The sequence below is a fragment of the Gopherus flavomarginatus genome, chromosome 6 (genome assembly GCF_025201925.1).
Source record: "Gopherus flavomarginatus isolate rGopFla2 chromosome 6, rGopFla2.mat.asm, whole genome shotgun sequence".
In the NCBI taxonomy this organism is placed as follows: domain Eukaryota; kingdom Metazoa; phylum Chordata; order Testudines; family Testudinidae; genus Gopherus; species Gopherus flavomarginatus.
The window spans coordinates 27350779-27375807 of NC_066622.1; the positions used below are offsets into that span (position 1 = coordinate 27350779).

General features: G+C 40.9%; 1 protein-coding gene across 1 annotated transcript in view; it reads right to left on the bottom strand.

Annotated features, from left to right (window-relative positions):
- CACNA2D3 (calcium voltage-gated channel auxiliary subunit alpha2delta 3) overlaps nt 1-25029 on the bottom strand; it is a 689427-nt gene that overhangs the window by 48458 nt on the left and 615940 nt on the right. The window contains exons 27-30 of the mRNA XM_050959084.1: nt 21235-21296; nt 19401-19445; nt 10963-11025; nt 5585-5655 (exon numbers count right to left, since the gene is read on the bottom strand). Of these exons, the coding sequence (XP_050815041.1) occupies nt 5585-5655; nt 10963-11025; nt 19401-19445; nt 21235-21296 (241 nt within the window). The remainder of the gene's footprint in view (nt 1-5584; nt 5656-10962; nt 11026-19400; nt 19446-21234; nt 21297-25029) is intronic.

Here is a 25029-nt window from a genome sequence, read left to right on the forward strand (position 1 = left end):
CAGCACTGAAGGACCTGCCGTCGAAGGTGCGCTGAAAACTCTTGTTGTGTCCCCTGAAAACTCTTGTGGTGCCCTGCGGCAAATTGCCCCACTTGCCCACCCCCGGGTGGCCCTGACAGAATAGCTATTATATGAAGGGTACTCAGTGCCTCTGTGAAATGCATTGGTGGGTCTCAGTCCAGTTCCAATGGACAGATGTTCACCTCCTCAAACACAATTGGCATCCTTGCTTGAATTCTCAGCAGAAGGGCAAGATTTAATGAGCATGGAGAGTGAAATAGCCTCTCAGGCCTAGAGGTGGCCCTGTAGGTCACTGGCTGAACAGTGTAAGGACAGACAAACAGATTATTATAGTCTCCAGGGCTGTCAATCCAGCACCTTTCATCACTACTAAATTCAGTTAAAAAAATAAAAATAAATTATGCCTTTGACAAAAATAACTTGTCAGCACGACTTTGGCTGTACTTAGGAGAAGAGCTGAACTAGTTTTTAACTGCTTCCAATTGCCAAGATACTGCAAAGCATAACATTTATAAAGGCTACAACTCGACGTTTAGTTTGAGTATGCAGAACAAGGACTCTTTTACACAGCACAAATGTTTGGGGCCTTACAGTTGGGTAAAGATATTCCCATATATATTAATATACTATATGAAAGTGGTAGTAAAATTCACGCAGACCTAAAGTCTAAACCATGTCCAAACTCAGTGATAACCCAGTGAATCTTAGATATCAGATGGGCTGAGAGCATACTACAGAGCCATGAAAAAGTGACAAGAGTACAGGTCAAGAAATACAGCTGGGCAATTCAAACAGTCAGAACAGGGCTCCTCTTTCTGGCAATGTTATTAGGTAAGATGTGGAGACCAAACTATCTTTAATGCCTAGAGATTGTGCACAGATTAGGAATGAGGCCTATTGTGCAGGGCATTTTTGTTAACCAAAAAAACCCACCAAAAACAGCAACAACCCTCCTCTCCCACAACTGTGCACCTGACTGTATTAATTTGTCATATTTTATGACATACTTTTGGGGTATATGTCGGGTCTGATCCTGCTCAAAGTCAATGGGAGATTTTCATTGACTTCTTCAGTGTGAGCAGAAACAGGCCCTGGGGACTGCAGCAACTAAATACATCAAAAATAAGGACTATTTTCCTCTGGACCAGCAAAATAATGTTCACATTTTGTACAGGTGAAAACAGCTACATTAAACCTCTTCTTGACTGCCCCTTCACTCACAGTACTAGTCTCCTCCAAAGTGCACACTTACATTCATAAAAAAAATTGCTGATAAAAAGTCACTGCATTTTTCAATGGTTTCGAATACCAACAAATAAATCAATCAGTCTATCCAGTAGGAAGCTAAGCACTAAATTAGAGAAAACCAGACTTGCAAATATAACATTTATCTTTTAAAATATTCCCAGCCCATTTAATTAAAAGTTAATGTCACAGTCAAGGAGCATACATGTTAAAATGCCCCATGGTGCACAGGTGAACATGCTTCTTTAGAAAGCTGTTATGTCTGAAAGGGAGTGGGGTAACCCACTAAGTTATTCTTCTTCCAGTATTTGGATTCAAAAATGCTTTCCTGTTTTGCATGTATCTTTTCAAAGCTTTCAGAATTTCATAGGATAGTTAGGATTATAACCAGGAAGCAAAACATTTCTAAGGTTTGGAGAACTTCCACTAAACTTAATTTATAAGCTAATCAAAAGATAGTGTGTGTGTGTGTGTGTGTGTGTGTGTGTGTGTGTGTGTGTATGTGTGTGTGTGTGTGTGTGTGTGTGTGTGTGTGTGTGTGCGCGCGCGAGAGAGAGAGAGAGAGAGAAAACGGTAAGAGGTTTGGAATGTACCATACTTTAAGAGCACCGAGAGCATGCATTATTCACTAGGAAGCACATAAAGAAAGATAAATGAAAGAAGCAGGGGAAGGCGAGCAGCAAGAGGAGCCCTCAGAGCAACAAGAAATTGTTAGAGTGAGCCTTAGCATCTGGGAAAGCTGGAATCCAGGTGTCCACCAGTTTGGTCTTATGTTCTGACAACATGATTAAATACCGAGGTAGAGGTCCTTCTGCAGGGGCCAGGAGACTGCCTGATGGAAACAGAACTGTCAAGAGGAGAGGATACTGTGTCATATTTGCCTTTAAAACGTCCTCATTTTTAGATCTTAGTGAAGAACTTTGGGGGGACTTTTTGTCAGACTAGACCTGAGGCTTTCTCTTCCATTTTTACTCAGTTCATCCATTTTACATACATATTCATTCATGGATCTCTTATTTGTAGGCTTTTCCACACTGTACACTTTTCTTTCAGCAAACAAATAGCACTTCACACTATTTCCATGAACAGTACGGTGTGACTCTTTCAAAAAGCTAAAGTATATTGTGTCTTGTAGAAAATCTTTTTAATTGAGAAGAAGTTTTTCATGTTAAAATAGTTTCAGTACCTATAAAAGCTGCAGATTTTCAGATTATATCAATTCAGTTCCTTCCACATGTACATCTTAATTTAATTGGTAATGCATTTAAATGACATTTTAATATTGAATTGTGTGCATTATACAGAATGTACAGTAGACAATGATTTGATAACTATGGACTTAACAGTCAACAGGCCATGTGATTATGGAGGTAATTTGCTAAAAAATAGAGTATATATTTTCCTGAACATAAAGTTCAATGTAAGAAGATCAATGGAAGTGCACTACTCAGTCTAAGAAAAAGACTTTTTGGTTCCACTCGAAGTTTCACATTAAAATACAGACAGCCAACGTATGGATTTTGTGAATACCCAGGTACATGAGGAAAACAAATGTGGACTTAGGGAAATAACCCCCTTTTGCCCAATGCTTTCAGCCTGATCGTGAGAAGTACTGAGTGCTCTGTTATCCAATGGAAGTTGAGGGAACTCAGCATATCACAAGAGATCATCCCATCCCTTTTTAGGATTGGGCCCTTAGTTTGTGTGATAATTCGCATGAATCTGTGATGTGGTGGAATCTCTTTGTACTGCCACTCAGGACAGGCAGGTTCAAGAGGAACTTTAGGACTCCCATTTCCTAGGGGGTGTCAATAACTGCCTTTTATGTTTTATGGTGCGGGTCCAGGCATAATGGAAGCCTGCACTTTGCCAGCTAAGCCACTGAGGAGCACAAACAGCTCAGATAACAGTTTTTCTAGCACACACATCTGCTGGAAAGTAGACAACATATAGGCAGCAAAGTGGAATAGAGGATGGCTCTGGAAATCATCAGAGAAAAACTCCAAAGAATATAGAGACAGATTAGAGCCTGCTCTCTAATCTGATCTCCACAATAACCATAATAATAGGAAATATGATGTACATAATATTTATGGCAACTGCTCTGCTGCGCTCACACAGCATCAGTGCCCAGAATGCAGAGTTCCCCTCCAAGCCCTTACATGCTTTTTCTCTCTGATTTGAAATAAAAATAAAGCAATACATTAAGGTAAAGCAAAAAGAAAACAATAACCTTTAAACAAGGAACACGTCTGATTAATGTTCATTACAAACCCAAGAAAAGTTCCCACTCCATATTGGTGGGAGGATTCTTTTTAAAAGCCTTGTGTACCCCAGAGGAAAGTGAGTTTACTTTCTGCTGCACAGTGCTATCTGCTGTACCACAGAAAGAGCAGGTGGCTCACCTAGTGTAATTATACCAGTTTGATTCTAACTCATTTTTTAAATTCACTGGCAACGGCCAGCTTATTCTGTTTAAATAATCCACCCACTGTGTTTAAATTTTGCTTTCAGCATGCAGCTCAGTCACACTCAGTTAGTGGATTTGATGTTGACTTCATTCTTTCTAGGTGCCTCTAGCTAAACATGAGCCAATTAGCCATTCCAAGTTGGCTATTGCTACACACTAGATGGATTCTTCACTTCATTTATGTCAATCATGGAGCTCAGCATCACTGAAGTTCTGGTTGAACACCTATTTAAAATGCCAATATTCTGCTGGGTAGGAGAAAAGCAAAGGTATGGAGGCGAAGCATTATCCTTTGCATTTAACACCAATTTTTAACTTGGATTAAATAAGATGGCTTGCTTCTTGTCCTACCATCGCAGAACCCATTTAGTAAATAGGAATTAGTTCACTTCATTCCATAATAATTATTGAAAATGTAACAGTAAACAAATAACAATTCCTTTGCCAGCAGAATGAAGGTTGCCACCATCAGAAAACTAGGATTTCGGACTATTCACTGAGTGCTAGATCTTCTCATTTTGGGAGAGCTCTTTACTGTGTGTGATGCACCAGTGTCCAGCCCAACAAGCACACAGGAAGCATACAACCTCTACGGATATGACCATGCTACAATCAGGACGTGTGACTGCAGCAAGTATAGACATACCTGAGCTAGCTTTAAAATCAAGACTAGCCTGAGAACCACAGCACTGACGGCGGGATGGGTGGTGGGTGAGCTTGCTCCACCTGCCCAGAATCCTGGATACATACTCGAGTAGCCACCACCCCTGCTGCTCAGCTTCAGCGCTATTGTTACTTGAGCTAACTTTGACTTACCTAGATCAAAGCTAGCTAGGGTATGTCAACACATGCTGCAATTACACCTCTCAACTGCAGTGTAGACATACCCAAAGAGAATGAGCTTTCTGTTGCACAAGGGAACCACAAACTATCACACCTCTTTAAGAGGTGCAGCATACTCCTCTCCCTCCCTCTGTGCAGCTGGCCAGCTTCACTGGCTGGTAGGGATTGGGAACATAGGCTTGGTTCTGTCTATGGCTCCATCCCGTTTTGCTTCCTTTATACTAGTTTTCCACAGGGGAATAATTAGGGAGTAGTCCTAAATCCAAGGACTACAGTTCTTCCCAGCTGGTATATGGGGCATACAATGGTGAAGGGATGGAGGGAGGCTATTTCAAGCTGTGTAAAAACCAGGCAGAATCTAGTACTGAGTTGGGAGACAAGGTTAACATATTCTTGCAAAATTCTACATGCCCACTTCCCTGAAGTGAGTAATTTATTTTGATGGGCACATAAAAAAATTATTTGTTTTTCATTACGATGTTGGTAAGGCCCAGTATGTAGATTTTTTGCCTGGCCTGGCCAATTTTCAAGATAATTTTGCAAGGCTGAGATAGCAACTCCTTCCCCTTTATCTCTGGGACACTTTTGTCTTTTCTGGCTTGTCTTTTCTAAAGAGGAGACTCTCCAGATTTCTATAGGTTAAATTGTATTCTATTTCCTCTGTGACTTGCTTTAAAAATCTGTTTAAGCTACACTGCAGTATATAGGCCCCAATTCTGCTCCCACTGAAGTCAATGGGAACAGGATTGGACTCAGATTCTTACTTCAGTACCATACTCCAATAAGCTATACTGTGGTAACAGGAAACTCACTGTAGGCCAAGTCTCCAAGACTTGTAACAGTCCATGCATCTGGCATCAAATTACAAAAGATCACCTGGAACATGAGCACAAGCAGAATCCAGCCACTCAGTCAATTTTGGATTTGTTTTATTTGAACTTGGTTTTATTTTACTTTATTTATACAAACCTTTTTTTAAGGGAGAGAGAGTTGTAAAATTCTTACCTTTTAAAGGAGCCCATTGTTAGCAATTTGTTCATCACAGCCCCCTCGATCTCACCAAAAAAGTTCCCAGTCTGAGAAGGAAGAACATAAATGACCAGAAGTGGGATAAATGCAAAAAAAAAAGAGTGGATACAATTTAAACTGGCATATTCTAAGATCTGACAATAGTGGCTTTGACAGTTACATAGATAGATTTTCAGGGCTACTGCTACATAAAAATTGAAAAGGACTTAACAGTCATGACAAGTTATGGGGATTACAAGGTAAACTCCTGAGCAGATGGGAGAGTTTATACAATGGATTGAGGTACATTATATAACATCTAATGTCAGAAATAAAAACCACCCAAATCTCAAGCTTGTAAAGAAAATGCAACTAATCCGATCACAAACCCTTGTGATTAAAATGCTACTCCAACTGGTTTTGAAAGGATTTCCTAAATGGTCATAAAAAAGCATTGTTTATAATTCCTGCATGACCTGTTTATGGAGCTGGAACATTACATTTCACCAATCCTATAAATTTTCACCCCATTCAGAGTCATTTCCTGCTTACAACCACTCATCTCAATGAACGATCCATGTTGCCTTTGTTCAGTAAATGAAAAGATGTGGAATAACGAAGACAAATCTCTGATGAGAAAACAAACATTCCTGTTATGAATTTGATACACAATCTGGAAAAGACCCCATTATCCATTAGGCCTGGTCTTGACAGCTATGCAAATGGAGCTGTAAAGAATCATGCATGTGCAAGCCAGTGTCTTTTTCCAGTGTAGGGATGGCGTTTTTATTTCAGGACCTCAGTTCACAGAAGAGTTGGACATGGTCTTTGCACTGTTTAAAGGGGAAAATATCAGAATTTAGGGGATGGGGGAGGAAAGGGCATGAATAACTAGACTGTAGTTTTCATTACAAGTAACTTACTTGACCTCAACTATACACCTGGGAGTTTGCAGACAGAAAAGTTACAGACCTAGCCAAGAGGCATTTCTCTGTCTAAAGAGCAAGTATTGCCTTTTTCACTGAGGGGAAACCTGTGACATTTTTCAAAACACATGAGTGTGTAAAGCCTGCCAGGGGCAAGGAGAACATTTTTATTTTATGTGATTAAATGCACCAGTTTCAATAGCACTAGGTGAATGATGATAAAGAAGAATTATCCTAATTGCAAGACAGGAAATCAAACAGCATCAAACTAGCCCAGACCAGGAAAGGCTGGTATAACATTAGAAAGCAGCAAATCTGATTTGCCAAGTCATGAGTCAGTTGCATTCAGGCATTTAAAGGACAGCTCTCACTCAGAATACTCTTTTTACATTTTTAAACATTAGCTTCTCCTCAGAAATCAGTAACCTTTACACAGTTTGTGGTTTTTTTAAAAAACATTTGAACTGCTTAGTTTAGATCAAGTAAAGAAATGTATTGCCCAGGTGTGAGGCATGGCTCTTAGAGCCAGGGCTGGCTCCAGCTTTTTTGCCGCCCCAAACAGTGAAGGGAAAAAAAAAAAGCCGTGATTGGCGGCACTTTGTCAGCAGCTCTACTGTGCCGCTTGATTCTTCGGTGACAATTCAGTGGCAGTCCTTCCCTCCGAGAGGGATCAAGGGACCCGCCGCCGAAGACCAGGACATGCCATCCCATCCACTGGCCACCCCAAGCACCTGCTTCCTGCGCTGGTGCCTGGAGCCAGCCCTGCTTAGAGCTGCTCTAGTTACTTCTGAAGCAGGAGTCCTCCAAATATCAGCAGAGAAGGAGAATCCCAGATATTAGGGTAACTGATTGTGCATGAGGAGGAGGGGCACTAAGGAGACAGCTTTGTGTGGTGCGCAGCAAAGGATTATGGGAAGACAGAGTCTTATTGCTAGGGCCCTACCATATTCACGTCCATTTTGATCAATTTCATGGTCATAGGATTTTTAAAATAGTAAAGTTTGTGATTTCAGCTATTTAAATCTTAAATTTCACAGTGTTGTAATTGTAGGGGTCCTGACCAAAAAGGAGTTTGGGGCAGGGGTTTGCAAGGTTATTGTAGGGGGGTTGCAGAACTGCTACCCTTACTTCTGCACTGCTGCTGGTGGCGGTGCTGCCTTCAGAGCTGGGCTCCCAGCCAGCAGCCGACAATCTCCAGCTGCCCAGCTCTGAAGGCAGAGCTGCCACCAGCAGCAGCACAGAAGGAAGGACGGCAGGGTCTGGTATTGCCATCCCTACCTCTGCGCTGCTGCCTGCAGAGCTGGGCCCTCAGTCAGCAGCAACCACTCTCCAGCTGATCAGCTCTGAAGGTATCAGTGCAGAAGTAAGGGTGGCATGGTATGGTATTGACACTCTTACTTCTGCGCTGCTGCTGGCGGGACACTGCCTTCAGAACTGGGTACCCAGCCAACAGCCACCACTCTCTGGCTGCCCAGCTCTGAAGGAAGTGCAGGAGTAAGGAAATACCATGAGACCCCTAAAATAATCTTATGGCCCCCTGGCAATTCCCTTTTGGGTCAGGATCCCCAATTTGAGAAACACTGATCTCTCCTGTGAAATCTGTATAGTATAGGGTAAAAGCAAACAAAATACCAGATTTCATGGGTGGAGACCAGATTTCACAGTCCGTGACGCGTTGTTCATGGCCGTGAATTTGGTAGGACCCTACTTATTGCTAGTGCTAGGCATGATAGAAACAGGGGCCAGTAAATCTCTCATCCCATCAACTGCTGGGGAGTGGGTACAACACAGGTGTGCAAAGTGGCAGCTGAGGGCCGGGGGTCCATGGCTCTTGCCAATGGTGCAGTCTATGTGTTTCTGTGTTTGTTTTTTTACTGGCTTTGATTACCTGTGGTGCTGCTGTAACAGACTTCCTACCCATTCACCTGCTCCACGTCCTTGCAGCAGCACCATGTTGTTCTCACCCACTGTTTTCCTTTCCTCTACAAGAGACACTGTTTTGGGTTTTTTTGGTGGTGACAGTGGTGGTAGCTCCTCTGAGCACTAGGTAGGACATGGGCCCCATTTGCTGGCTGCTGTACAAACACATGGGTAGACATGGACCCCACCCTGAAGAGCGTAATAGTTAAATAAACAAGACATACCAGGGGGTGGGAGGAAGGATTATGACACACATGCAAAGGATCAGGCTGGCAAATGTCAGGTTACTGGAAAGTTCTTTGTTTTGTGTTTCTGTTTGTGTTTATTGTGGGGGCCAGGATGGGATTAGGGAAGAGAGGAGAGGATGTGTCAATAGGAGCAAGTGGGTAAGGAAAGGCTGGACAGGGAAGGTCTGCTGGTAGCAGGAGGACTGTGAGGGAGAGGGGCTAGGAGAGGTCAGAGTAATCAGCCCATCAGTAGAGGAAAGAAAGTCCAGGAAGCTGAATGTCTATGACGTTACTTGTGTGTAGAGGTTGTGAAGGGGTGTGTGTGTACACGCATCAGAAGGCACCCAGAAGGAGAGTCCTCTACTCACTTCTGAGTTTGGAAGCCTGGTTGCCCCTCTCAATTGCTGTCAATCCCAGCTGCTGTGCAGTACGAGTCTGTTCTTGTGGGTTGAGTCCACCCCATGGCATCATTCTCTTACTCTTTCAGTTCATGTGCAGGAACTACTAGCTCAGGGTCTGCCTCTAGATCCTGCTGTGGGTGAATCTCTTTGCTGCCAGGTAGGAGAGGATTTCTACCATTGCCCTGAGAATGAACAGCTGAGCAGTGCCACTCAACCTACCACAGCAGAAATACCTCTCCTTGCTCCCCTAATGCAGTTCTTCTGAGGACACTGCAAATATGCCAGCAGCCCTGGACCCCACTCACTGGCTGCCTCTATTCAATCCCATTCCAGCCCTTCCAGCATCTGGTAGAGTGACAAAACTGTGGACCCTAATTGTCGTGCCCATTACACCCATTCCCAGCACTAAATATCTGCCTTGCTTCCTTTGTGGGGGAGGGTCAAAGTCAATTTCTGCCTCTGTGCCCATGATACTGCTATGAGAGTGCCTGCTTGTGATGCAGTCAGAATAGGCTTTGAAATAGAGCTGATTGGAAGGTTTTCAACCAAACATTTTTCCACCGGAAAACGTTGATCTGTCACAAGTGAAAAATTTTACAGAAACTTGTTGATTTTGATGAATCTAATATAACATAGGAAGGTTTCAAAATTTGCCTGTCAGGCAGGTTTCGCAAGGAAACCTTGCTAATTTCCTACCATCTCATCTCGTGGCTCCTTGGCAGCCCCCCAGACTGATTGCCTCAGAGTTGGGACCCCAGGGCTTCCAGGATCCCAGCTCTTTGGCAGCCCCACCATGTGGAGTGCTTCAGAGCTGGGGGCTCCAGGGCTTCCAGACTGCTATGCCAGCTGGCTTCACACAGCTTGGAGAGCCTGCTGGCACAGGAGTGTGGAAGCCCTGGGGTCTCCGACTCTGAGGCAGTCAGCATAAAAAAGTTGCTATGGTGCCAAGGGTGCTGGAAGCGAAGCTGCTGACTGAATTAACATGATTCTTGTCAGTTTCACCGCTGCCCACTATTGAATTGCAGTGGTGAAAGTGACCAGTCTGGTCAGCCCAAATATGATTCTTTTTTGTGGGAGGAAGGGTCAGTGGGAGGGAAGATGTCTCTGAAAGAATTTAAGGTTCTACATCCCAGTAAACCTACTTAACCAAACTTAATTCAGCTGACATCCAGCCAGAAATATGGGAATTTCAGATCACAACTCCACAGAGTTCAACCCAAAAGAGAGCCTGCACTGGACATTCCTGTTCCATGTGGGGCCTGCTGCTGCTGCTGCTCATGCAAAAATCCTGCAAAAGTTGACGGGGAGTGTTTGCTGAGTAAGGGCTACGGAGTTAGGCCATTAGTCTTTCATTTTCCAATCAGCTGTCCATGGTCACAACAATCTAATGTTTTGAATAATCTCTGGAGTGATCCTGATTTTACCCTAGTCCTCTTTATTGTGGTGCTGAATGCCAAGTTTAAATCTTGTACGTTAAATGATAGTAATCTGGTTTAGAACACAGAAACTTAGGAACAAACAGATTTATAGTGTAGGATTTCACTATTACAAATTTGAGAGTAAGACCCTCCTAAACGAGGTAAAAACTCCATGTGGAACCATCTTCCTCGAGGTAAAAATTCTTCAAGGGGAACAGACACCTCTGCAGCAAAGACTTCTATAATTTGAACTTTATGAGTTTAGAGCAGACCCACCCCACTGTGAGCTAGAAATTCTTTGAGGCCCTCTGAGAGGCAAGTTACATTCTTTGAGGGAGGGATCTTTTTAATCTCACACTACTTATTCCTTAAATGTGGATCACTGTCTTAATGCTTCAACACTGAAGACCATGTTTAATAAACAAAATCAAACAAACTAAATCTTTTCTAACATGTGATATGGGACTGGTTAATGCCACTTACCTGTCTGTAGTCTTCAGCTACTAAAATAAATCCATTGTTATCTATGAGGTAGCAGTTAATTGCCTACAAAATAATAAAGCCACAATTTCAAGTCTTGTTTTTAAAGCATTTCACTTATTTCATTAAGTAATGTATTTCAATCCCACGTGTCCTCTAAACAGATAAACATTTGGGCCTTATGTAATTGTAAATGCTCAAATAAATTATAAGTGAATCAACGTTGCAGTTGAGAGCAATGATTAAGGTATCTTAAGTGAATACTTCATGCATAAATGCCCAACACCAAGAGCTTATCAAACAGAACTGAAAATATTTTTTTTCAAAATCAACATTTTAATAATACATTTTAAAAAATATTTCCCTGTAACAAAGAACGCAAAGGCATACAGCCCCGGTGTTCCTCATGGCTTATGCTCTATTTAGAGAACAACATCAGCACAATGTCATTACCCTAATGATGTATTAATGAAAACAAAGTGTCAACTTGGAGGACCAGCAGGGGACCAGGTTATATTTTTTAATTTGTTCGTAGAACGAGAGGGGGTAAAGGCTTCTGTAAAAGAGGCCCCACAGGTCTCCTAAGGGTTTTCAAACTGTGTTTTTAATTGGGACCTGGAATCGGGGGTAGGAATGTTAGCTTTAGGTAGGTCATACTTACAAATTGCATAAAGCAAGGTAAACTCAAATCAGTGCTTCCCCCACACTACTTTAACCTCAGAGAATGATCTGCTAGAGGCTAAGTTTTAATTACTGTTCTGCAGAATTTAAATACAAGGTTTAGTTCAAACCTTGGTATAAGTTAGTTTCTCTTTATTATTACTTCAGATACCTACTTCAACACTATATTTGTAACATATCTTTACTCTAGGCCTAACTCAGCAAAATATTATTGTTCCATACACTTTGTGAAATTTACATTAAAAAATTCAGGATCGCTCCCAACATAGTAAATTTCATGGATTAGCTTTTAATCCAAAGTCTTCTTTTCTTACCACACACAGGCCAAATGCAACCAGTAATAAAAGGGATCCTGTGTTGCACAACAGCAACCAAGAAAATGGTCCTACAATTTGGTAATTGAAAGCAGCTAAATACAGAGCCTGATCCGGCAGTCCTATCTTCAGTGGGAGTTTTGCCTGAGTAAGAACTACATGATCAGGCCCACAGCCTTCTTCACAACATGTATGCTGTGACCATTGATTCATATCTTGGTTCTTGGTTGAGAGTTGTTAAATTACTATAGAAGAAGCAGCCCTTGCCTTTGACAGTCCGGAAGATAAAGTTCACTAAGTAATAATACATGCTCACTCACTACGTTTGGAGGTCCAGTTCAGATAAGGAAATGCTTAGACACATACCTAAATCACTTTAGCCTTCTGGATTGGACTGGAAATATGAAAATATTTCTAGTATTTACTCTTCTGGTCCAGGCTGGAAATACTGAGACAATATTATGCAGACTTTCAGGTTGAATGATGATACTTCAGACTCTGGTCAAATACTGGCAGTGAACCCCTATCCCCAAAACTCAACTTTGCAGAAATTTCTGTTTCCAGTTTGTTTCTAACAAATGGGCAAAGGTTTGGTGAACTTATTACTCCAACCAGTTTTGCTCATCCACAACACAGATACAGGGTGTTGCTTTGATGCTGGAACTGGAGCTCATGTGGAGCCTTTTGCAGCTCTGTTTCAGAAGCCCCATCCTATTCACGCACAACTAGGATGGGAATCCAGCCTGGCAGATGCTGCAGGTCTAGCTGATGGCCTGTTTGGGAGGTCAGGAGTTGTTAAGTTACTGCAACTCGTGGATGGTTGCAAGTGTGAGTAAAAGGATGAGACTGGAAGTTAAATTAGGCCAACACGGAACACTTTAAAAAATTCTACCCTAAAGCTACTCTCTGCTGGTGCATCCATCAAGGGAGGGTAGCAGCACAGAGAATGCACATTCAGCCCTGATGCATACAGGGGTGAATCAACATTTCACCCACGCACCTCCGGGGGTGGGGGAAGTTGATTTGGCTGGTGGTGAAGAGTGACAGCCCCAACAGCAAGAGAATGAGACACTTGATGAAGGACATTGGTTAGCTCTTCCCCTGCTTGAAATCTTTGCCATCCAATGGCCAGTTAGGGTGCAGAGCTGCTGATTGACCTACATCTCCCAGTTCCAGGGATTTAACCTGGAACACAAGCCATGTCGGGCCTCTTGTGGCTCCACTGCAGCAGCGTTACTCACTGGTGCAACAGCAGAAGCAGTCAGAATGCAGAGGAAGATAGTGGGTATCCGAAACATGCCCAATATTTGGACTAGCACACAATCTACAAAGCAATGGACTCACCCGAAAGCAGCCAGGACAGCAGATAGATTCCAGCTGGGTTTGAGGGCTGAAACCATATGCATCCAGTGTTTCAGCAAAAGAAGCCTGCAGAGGCATCGGGTCATTGACAAACAACATGGCCCTGCTTTGTGTTTTGGTTATTCTCCTTGAGGAGAATGATCTCAGGGGCTGCATGGGAATTGATTTAAGGGATAGAATGCAGAGGGTTGTTGGCTTGATTAGGCAATCATAGCTGGAGGTTGGGTTAAAATGATCACTAGTGCTTGTGAGGCAGGTTGGTAAGGTGCTCCAAAACCACCCAAAGTGGACAAGGCTAGAAAGAAAGTGAATTGGGAGGTCACCAGGATATCTGTGGAGACAAGGGGGTTGGTGGTACAGCATAGGGTCATCTATTACAATAGGCCTTAATTTTTCAGGGACGATGATGTACTTTTCTCACATGGAGGCACTGACATATGGCTACGGAATATGAGGGAATGGGATGGGACAGGAGCTGTGATACCAGGCACTGTCACTGGGGAGAGGTATGACCAACCTAGTCGCTAATGTCCCCTGTGGCTGGTTTCCAATATGGTTAAAATGATAACCTGAACAATTCTCAGACGTAAAAGACATGGGATTTTGCTGATGGGTCCTGGGCTCATGTGATAGGGTGAGACCTTGTGGCCTTTGCGGGCTGAATCTCCACCCTTCTGTATCCTTTTCCTCCTCACAGGAGGTGGAAGGACTCACAGCGAGCTGATTCTTGGGGTAGGTTGAGGAGAATCTACCCTGAGTTATGAGTTATATGATAGGAGCCCTGTAATCCCCTACACTGGAACCACTCAAATACCTAGTATAGGGGAGTAATTGGTGATGGGTAGGTAGCTCCCCTCCCTTGTGTTTAACTTAATAAAAGTTGTGGTCTTCTGCTTAAAATCCATCCACGTGTGTCCTCATTTTGCCGCTATATCCAGCTCAAATGCCATTCACCCATTTCAATGGAGTGGCTGGATCAACTGTAGTTTTTTAGCAGCCACACAAACAGTTGCATAGAGAGTGGTTGTCCAAAGTGCAGAAATAAATAAAAACAGTCACACTGAACAAGACAAAGTTTGGCTTCATTTGCTGTTCTTTCTCAGTCAAGCAACCTGCAAATGGGAACAAAATGCCTGGATTCCAGAATGAGAAGCCATATTGTGTTTCTCATAGCCATAGCCACTTGTTAGCATTGCTCAGGTTTTAGAAGGTGATGAGTGGCCTAATTCATAGATTCCCAGGCAAGAAGGGACCACTGTGATCTAGTCGGACCTCCTGTATAACAGAGGCCATAGTGCTTCCCCAAAATAATTCCTAGAACAAATCTATTAGAAAAATATCCAATCTTGATTTAAAAATTGTCAGTGATGGAAAATCCACTACAACCCTTGGTAAATTTTTCCAATGATTAATTATTCTCACCATTAAAAATGTATGTCTTATTTCCAATCTGAATTTGTCTCACTTCAATTTCCAGCTATTGGATTGTGTTATACTTTTCTCTGCTAGAATGAAGAGCCTATTATTAAATATTTGTTCTTCATGTAGATACATATAGACTCTAATAAAATCACCCTTAATCTTCCCTTTGTTAAATAGATTGAGCTCCCTGAGTCTATCATTGTAAGAAATGTTCTCTAATCCTCTAATCATTCTCATGGCTCTTCTATGAACCCTCGTTGACTTAGCATCCTTCTTGTATTGTGGGCATCAGGACTGGGCACCAGATTCCAGCCTAGGATGCACCAGTGCCCACAATATAAATATAAAATAACTCTCTGCTAATACTCAAGGTTTCCTTGTATATGCATCCCAGGATTGCTTTAGTGGAGTACTCACTCAGATTAGGTGTTCAGCTGCTTATCCACCAAGACCCCCACATCTTTTAAGTGTCTTTGGTTCCCAGGATAGACTTCCCCATCCGGTAAATATGGCCTACATTCTTTGTTCCTAGATGTATGCATTTACATTTAGTTGTATTAAAATGCATATTGTTTGCTTGCACCCAGCTTATCAAGAGATCCAAATCACTCTGTATCAGTGACCTGTCCTCTTCATTATTTACCAATCCCCCAAATATGTGTATCAAGTGGGATTTATGTGCCTAAGCACCTTTGTGTGTCTGGACCTAAGTGACTTGTGCAAGGTCACACAAAGTCTGTGGAGGAACAGGAAATTAGACCCAGGTCTCCTGAGGTTCAGGCTAATGCCCTAACCACTAGCCCATTCTTCCTGTGTGCTAATAACACTACTAGAGAGAGGCACAAGCCACAAATTGGGAAATGGATCTGTGTGGTGAGAGGGTTTGTATCTGGGATTTTGTTTATTTCCTGGGCTCATCTAAATACTTCATGGGGGATAATGCAGCACATGCAGGAGTGCATTCACTCATCTTTTACTTGCCATAAATAAAAATAGACTTCTCCATATAGCAAGAAATCCAAGGAAGATTATGTAAATTTAAAAAAAGCATTGGCAAAGGACAGTTGGAGACATTTACTTGTCCAGAGCATAAGTATGAAATTCTTAAGCATGAGATTAGTTCAGGAGATAATATTATTCGGACACAGTAGGCTCATGTGAACCCTGTAGGGTTTGATTCACAACAATAACCAGGTGTGAACCATATACTTCAGGTTTGCTTGAAGGCTCAAGTTCAATGAACTTCAGACTTCAAGGGTAAAATCTCATATGCAGACAGTCCTTGGGCATGTAAATAGGGAGTAAGCATGACGTCCAGAATAAATTTGGCAAGAATGCAGACTGAAGTCTGAGAATGCATCTGACCTTGCACCTAAAACTAGATTACTTTGGAGTGGGTTCAAGGTCTGAGTATTTTGCACAGCTGCAGTGTACAATTATATTAACAATAATGGAACGTAATATGAATTAAAACACACCCCATGCCAACACACTCATGAAAATAACAGATTAACAAATTCAATGTCCCTCCCCCCATCCTCAAAGAAATTGACATTTCTGTTTAATTGCATGAGCGGCATGTCATCACTATTCAGTGCCATTAAAAGCAAGGTTAAAAACTCACCAATTTGTTCAGCTTACGCCCACTGTGCAACTGGTTTGCCATAAAACATCTCCCCTATTAGCTGGGTTTTAGCTCCTGCTCACCAATAAGTAAAAACTCTTTACCAGATGTCTGCCTGCCATCGAGAGCAGCACTGTAAGGGGCATTGAGACAGTTTGTGACTTTTGACATGCGACAGGATGTAAGAAGGGAAATGTTTGGTTGGTTTTTTTTTTTGTTTTTGTTTTTTTTTTTTACAAATCTGTTTCCTTTCTCCAGTATAGCAACTGATGGCATATTTTGTGATATATTAAAAGACTTGATTTGACAAAAAGGTTACATGTCATCATAGCTGCTTTATATAAGAAAATATGTACCATTACTATTCAGTCACTAGTTCAGCCACAAGGAAGGGAATCACCTCCACCCAGTCTCGATTTCCCCCTGGCTGACGGCTTGAGCTAAATGGTACGGAGATTCCACATAGTACTCTAACCCTATCCAGATTGCCTGAGGTTATACTCAGCTCAGCAAGCTGGTTGGATATAACTGGGAACCCATTGATACGAGTATTTAAAGGCTGTTGGAGGGGCTCCAAGGTAAAGCTTGTCCATTAAGTCCACAGCAGGCAGGCACAAAACTAACTTTAGTGGAGCAAGACTGGGGAACATGAAATTAACAATTCTACAGAGCTTATGTTTTGATCACATTTTAGGGGAAGAGGCTGTGAACTCACCACGCCCTAATTAAAATGGACTGAAATGCAAATGACAGCATGGAAATGGAGGTACGAAAGAGGATGGAAATGGCTGGAAGGAATTCAAGGATTCTGGGGAGGAGGGGTGTATTTTTAAACTGGTAGTTGAAAAGAAGAAAGGTTAAAAAATAAAAAAAGAGGATGCAAGCTTCAAAGGAAGGAGATGTAGGTCTCTAAAGAGAGGGACAGAAAAGGCACATTAGAGGCCATCCACATTGCCAGGGCACAGGATAATCACTGGCCTTTCCACAGTTGACTGTCAGAGTAATAGTACAGACTGCTTGTATTAGCAGCTATTGAATGGGAAGGAAACACAGATTAACTTCAGAGATTTGGCTGACTGCTAATACTTATTTTTCTTTAGTGCTGTCTCTTAAGCCTCTGTCTTCTAGTGAATTTGCTATTTAATGGAGCTAGTTGGAACATTTTCAACAAAATGAAATCTCATCAAATTCTGTTGTCTAGTCAACATTAAAATGTTTTGCAGAGACGTATTGACTCCAATGAAGTTGTCAGGTGCAAAGGTGGAGGATGGGAGAGACTCTCTGTTACACTCTGCAGCCTGGTGGTTAGGGCACTGCCCTGGAATGTGGGAGACCCAGGTTCATCCCTACTCTGCCTGCTTCAGAGTGGGATAAAAAACCCTATATTCTGAATCAGACACTTGATGCTGGGACTCCCACATCCTAAGTCAGTGTCCTATCCACCAAGGCACGCACCCTCTTGCACTGAAAAGCTCAGGTTTTGATCTGAAAATGGATTTTTCAACACAATTCCATTTTTCTTTTCAAAAACATTCCAAAGGTTTTGGTTTCAATCCAATGCAGAACAAAAATAAATGCAGAAACCATGACAGCTGCCATGAAATTGAATTGTCGTTTTCCAGTCAGCTCTATTATTTAGAAATGCATTGTAGTTTGCTGTAATGAGTTACTAATTTGATATGTTGAAGAATTGCCATGCTCCATTCTTACAATGTTGGGATTTTAAATTCTGTTTCCAGAATGTTTTCTGTGTTTTCGATCCCCTGTGGAACCACCACACGTTTAAAAAGTGGTATAACGATTTCTGGGTCTTAGCTGTTTTTTCAATAAAACATCTGCTCAAAATGTTCTGAATGTCAAACTATGTTGGGAATGCTGGGTAGAATCCCAGAAATGGGTTTGCCAGAATTGTCAGACATAGTAAACTGTTTGCAAGTTAATTTAAAGAAAAGTCTAGTAAAAATGAAATTTTTTTTTCACAAGCCTGAATTGACTGTCCATCTTAATACTTGCATATGTTTCAAAACACTGTTCAAAGACACCTGATGGCCCTTTTTGGATAACTTACACTATTCTTGGGGGTCGGGGGAAGTTTGAATTGACTGTTCTTGGTGAAGCCCCAACTTAATTTTATACCACAGGAAATATTGTGTAATACTTACTTTAACTATTATTGTTGTTTATTTATACAGTCCTGTAATAAACTGACCTTCTCCCCAGCTCACAAATGACCCCTTGCCACATGCAGAGTCTCTTTCCAGAAATTTTGTTTTTCAAACTTAGTCAAAAGGTAACAAAAACTGAGCCCACACTGAGCTACAGCTCCCAAGGATTCCCCCTCCTGCACATTTCCTGCAGGAAGGACGGAGATGTATCTTCTATGTTCTGTTCACTGAGCACCGCCACTCAAAGGCTTCTTTTTGGACTTCCTCTTTCCCTAGCAGGTTCTCACTGCCTCCCCTCCCAGGGAACTTCCTGTTGCTTCTTCCCACACTTTAGCACTCCCCCTCCCCAATTTTCTCTCTCTAGTCCCAGGTGTCCAATCTTAAACCTAATTGGGGTCAGCAGACCCGTCACAGGTTCATTTGCCCTGCTCCCCCTTAAAGGGGCCAGCCAACCTGGGACAAGCACTATGGCTAAGATTGGTGATATACAAAACATAGACAAAGTTTCTTGGACTATGCTAACAGACAAACAGTCCAGTGTAGCTTTGCGCTTAATGAATCTTTCCAATGAATACTTTTACATATTAAAACTGGAAATTATATCAAAAGGGTAATCTTCAGATAACAAGGAGTAGTTATTTATTATGTAAAAATGTTCCCTTAATGAAAGCCACGTTAACTTTTTATTCTGTGGTATGTATCAGGGACACGTCTGTGTTTTAAGATGAACAGTACAGGGGTATAGAATCCCTGAACAGCTTCTTACCATTTCCAAACTGACTTCAGAAAGTGCACTGCCTTACCTCAGATGAAGTTGCCATACTAAAAACTAAATGGAGATATGAAATGAGAAAAAATCTATAAAATACTTACTTCATCATCACAGCTTATAGAACATCTTCCATCAAGAGACGGACACTGCAGGGGACACCAATAGGATATATATTTTACATCATTTTTTTATTTTTTATTCTGGTGGTTGTCTGAACTGACATTTTAAAGATGATAAGTACAAATTTAATCAAGAACAGTAGATAATCTAGAAAAGACCACAAAAGTAGGACTATATTGCATTAATTTAGTCCTGCATCAAGGGAGTTAATTCATGCTGTGCCAATTTCATTCGCTTATTCCAGTCTTTGCTGCCTCCTCTATAATGATACAGGGCCCTACATAGGCAAGGCTCCACTGGGACTTCAGTAGGAGTATTGTGTGAGTCAGGATTGTAAAATTGAGCCCATATTTCATAGAATACTTCAGAGATGATTATTCTCAGAAATAGTACAATCTCAATACATTCTCAAATTGGTCATGTAATCTCTTGATCCTTTTAAAGCTGGAAGAGATTATTTTGTTAAATAAATACACATTTTATACACAGTTTATTATTTATTAAAAATAAACTAGACAAAAATGATCCACTGAATACAGTTAGTCACTAGATCATTACTTCAGGTCACTTGAAGCTAGAGAGCAGATATACCATAAGCCCTGAAAAAGGGGCATAACTGTGCCACCCAAGAGAGACCAGGAACAAAATTGTGACTCAATCACAATATCTGATCCTTGGTTTCCCCTTTCCTCTGGGAAGGACTTAATCTGTGCCAGCCCTTTACCTGACACAGCTTACTTCTCCCCGAGCACCAACTGTGCTAGCTGGTATGTTTCAGGGACAGTGGACTCAAAGCTCCATCCATTCCTAGCCCACCTGCAGTGGAATGAGAGTAGCAGTCCCATTGAAACTGCTCCCAACACTGAACTGTAACCCACAGTTACATGCCCTACCCCTGCCTTAATTCCCTGCATGGGCATGATGGGACAGCACAGTAATAGCAATGCATTGGAAGCAACTGCGGGGGGAGGTGGGAAGGTCATTTGAAACCATATACAAAAATTTTGAGTGAAATCAGGTTTGTATTAAATATATTTATTCTTACTAAGTATCAGAGGGGTAGCCATGTTAGTCTGGATCTGTAAAAGCAGCAAAGAATCCTGTGGCACCTTATAGCCAGACGTTTTGGAGCATGAGCTTTCGTGGGTGAACACCCACTTCTTCAGATGCATGTGGTGGAAATATCCAGGGGCAGGTATATATATGCTAGCAAGCAAGCTAGAGATAACGAGGTCAGTTCAATCAGGGAGGATGAGGCCCCACAGGGGATAACTGACCTCATTATCTCTAGCTTGCTTGCTAGCATATATATACCTGCCCCTGGATATTTCCACCACATGCATCTGAAGAAGTGGGTATTCACCCACGAAAGCTCATGCTCCAAAACGTCTGTTAGTCTATAAGGTGCCACAGGATTCTTTGCTGCTTTTATTCTTACTGTTATCAAAATGCACTGATCAACCCAAAAGATACTTGAATACTGACAAGGTCATTCCTATTTTTCACGTCGTTGTTGTATTTTTTAATTTAATGTACCCTCAGGGTAATTGTTCATGGATCTTTAAGTTATACTTGGGAGGCTGGATCTGGGGAGCCTCTCCATTCATGACAATGAGTGCTGAATCAGTCCCATTTGTTTAGCCTCATGATCACCCTTTTGTGTTACAATGAATTGAAAAGTACATTAGAATAGCTTACAAACATTCATAGGAAATCTAGAACTGTTTGGCTAAATAGATCCAGAACATCATCACCTGTACAGTAAGAGAGTTGCTATGGTCTTATCTGCATAAGTAGTGTCTAATTGGAACATACCTGTCTACTGGCAGTCCAAAACTTCCGCTGGAAAAATTCAAGTTTCATCTGGATACCTACAGCTGGTACAAATTATAAATAAAAACAAGTTATTAAAATATTTTACATGGTTATTTCAAATGATTCATAGGGAAAATGCTGGTTAAACCTACTTGGAAAAAAATACCCCAGTGGTTAAATTTAAGAGATCCACATGGTCACATATTAAACCAGATTTATCTTTTGCTTAAGAAATCAAGATACTGAGGACACAACATAGTAGGAACTCAAATCAGGAGTTATTAAAATTGTATGCCCTTTACAGTTAAAATAAAGAAACTGAAAAGCAAGCACCAAAGCTATGGCAATTCTTTTTTTCTAGATTGATCCCATATCTCAATAATCCAATTCTGTTGCATGCTGGGAAAAAACATACCTATTCACTACTGACAGACCAGGAGGATAAGTAAAATTTAACTGCTGTGGAATTCTACACTACAGGAGAACCCTGCTGTGGGCTGAAGTCTTAAGTTGTCCAAAGTGAGCGAAAGGTGGCAGAAAGGTCATCTATAGATATTTGACCTATAGATATTTGGGTCAATTTTCTGAAAGTAAGCCTAAAGTGGAGTAAAAGAAATGAGGTAAAATGAGTGTGTCTAATTTAAAATATTGTTAGCTCAAGGGTTTCAAGACTCCTGATGAGGTTACCAATGGTAACAAGTTATAAACAACTTAAAAATGGTTTACTAAAACATTATAATGAAAAGCTTATATGCTTTTGGAAAGATATTATTAATATCTTCTTTTGTTAAAAGTTACAATTTTGAAGAAAATGGCAGAAATTACAGGACAGAAGGATTTAGGGATGCCTTACGTTGCATGAATACTTCAATTGCTCCTGTTGGCCATTGCAGAGAGGCTGATCTGCCCTGAGATCTGGCCCCTTCTGCTTCTGCGTCTGCTCCTGCTCCATGCTTGTGCACCCCTTTGTACTGGTGGTGTCTTCCCTATGGCTCCTTTATGCTAGTCTGGCCGATGCACAAGGGCCAATGCAAGAATGAACTGGCACCTCGCTGGGCATGCTGTAGCCTCAAATCCAATATAAAATTTCCCTGGACAGATCTTCCTGCAGGTCCTCCATAGGAGCTTCAGTTCTTGGAGCCTTGGTGACCAGACAGGGATTCCAGTAACGTCACTATCATTCATTATTGAAAAAAAAAAAATCTCCAAATTGTTTTGGAAACTCTAAGGAAACTTCATTCATTCATTTTTTTCTCTAAGACCTATGTTATGGACTGCTTTTAATCATATTTCCATTCTTCCATATCATCTTATTCAGACTGACAATTGGTATTTGTTTTCACAAATTCGCTGAAGATAAAATCATGAGCACATTTCATACTGTATTACCAAATATAAAAATGTATGATATGAAACTCAAAATATACTGCTACAATGGGATGTAAAATTAACAACAGAGAAACAATTTCATACTGTATTAGTGTAGAAAAAGTTCTATCCCTGCTGTGCTTCACATGCGATACTCAATGGCGCTCTCAGGGAGATCAACACCCTTACAAGTCCCATTAGGCACAAAACTGTGTCTTTAGATGTCTAAATACCTTTGAAAATCTGGCCCTGAGTCCTTTATATTTAGTAATAAATTTAATAGCCTATTTAACAGTTATTAAAGAGCACCTTCCATCAAAGGATCTCAAAGCACTTCACAAAAGTGGTTAAGAATATCCTCATTTTACTGATGGGAAAAATGAGACAAGTAAGATGAATGAGAGAATTCACACAGTCAGTGGCAGAATTCAGGATAGAGCATAGGTCTCCTGAGTCCAAGATGCTTGCTCTAACCATTAGATAACAATGCTGCCTTTCTTAAAAGAATGCAGATTTAAATGTAAAGTAGCTTGGGGTTCAAATATTTCATTATGAAGTTCTGGAAGGTTAAAGATCTGTGTACAGCCCAGAAAAATGTATTGGTTCCAAAATCTTTTTCAAGTATATTTGATTGTTCTTAGGGAATAAAATAATCTGACCAGAAAAAAAAATCCTGTGCTTGTCTCAGTGCTCTTGAAAAACACAGGGAAAATATATTTCCTCATACGAAGCCAGCAAAAATGCTTTAGTATTACCTCAGGGGTTGAATTTAAAATTATTATTCCATTCACAAGCATTGTTAATTCTTCTGAACATGAGTTCAGTCAAATAATTATAACCTGAAATGTAGGAAACATTCGTAATTGCCATTTACTATACTTTACATACAGGTGACTGTTCAAAGCACTGCATGTCAGGAAAAATGAATGCTAAGGAGTTATTCACTCAAAAAGCATATAAAACACTATGTAGACTTCCTAATGACATTGCACAAACCAGCATATAAACAATAAAAAAGGATAGGATTAAAATGTCATATTAGGATATACTCTCTTCAAAGAAAACTCCTATTGCTGCTTTCACCATAAAGTGTTAATGGGAGCTGTGTTTTCTCTTCTTGTCTTTCACCATAGAAATATATCATGTAGCACTTTGTTATTTAAAAACAAGTATAAGAAGGATTACAAAGCTTTCCTTGGGGGAATACTTCACAAGGGAAGTATGTAATCTGTTAGGCGTGATATTTAAAACTTTGCCACTTTGGACATCCTACGACCTCAACTAGCGCAGACTAAAATATGTGACATTTCAGTTTTACTTTCTTAAATAATACTGTACCTTAGAGATGAATGTTGCAGCCCTACTAAAAGCCAAATAGCTAAATGATCTGAACAGTGTTTAAAAAATCATAGAAGAACACCGGCGGAGTTACTAAAGCCCAACCCTACAGTCTTCACACAAGTGAAACTCCCACTGAAAATCATGGGAGTTTTACATGAGTGAGAGCAGGCCCAGCATTTCTGTCTGCTTTCTCCCCCTTCTAGTCTGTCCAAGAATACATTGAAATTCACAGAGCTGACACCAACAAAAACAAAACTGCAGCTGCCTGCCTTCTCTCATCTTCATAAAGAGAACATGCTCTAAGTTTTGCAGAAATTAGTCCTAGGATTTCAACTGTCTTTACACTCCAAAATTACACTGTGCAGTTCATTAAAATGTGCACATGAAATGTTTTACAGATGAGCTATTCATAATTATCTCATTACAGTTTCAAATTCTCTCTCATGTGGTAAGTAATTTATACCAGGCATTAGGATATGTTCAGTATAAATTCATCGTTGATTTAAGCACGGATATAGGCTGTGTATTTAACACTTGTCTACAAAGGTTTACTATGGAACTTGGGCATTTGTAAAATGTTATCACAGGGGAACAATATTGTGGTATATTATGAATTGCCCTTACACGTTTATTACAATTACATTAAAATGGTTTACAAGAATCAAAATTTCTTTTAAATAAATGTCGCTTTTCTAGGTACTAGGTATAAATGCCCCAATATATTTTTATGATCATTTTCTGATGTTTTAGAACGTTGATATCAGATTAGTTGAAGAAATGACTTTCTTGTATTTAGGCTGTGATCCAGGAACGCACTTAATCACATGCTTAACTTTAAGCATGTGAGTTGTTCTGCTGAATTCAATGGCCGCTCTTTTGCTGGACTGAGACCTCAGCTCTGAAAGGGGCAAGGTCCATGGTCATCCTTTTATCTTGTGAGAGTGAGTTCCATAGCTCCTATGAAAGCTCTGTCTTCCACACTCCCTCTAATGGTTGGCAGTTTCATTGTTCCAGTGCAAAGTAGCATTAAAGGGAGGTCATAGTCATGGAGGGAGAAGAATCATAGAATCACAGAATATTAGGGTT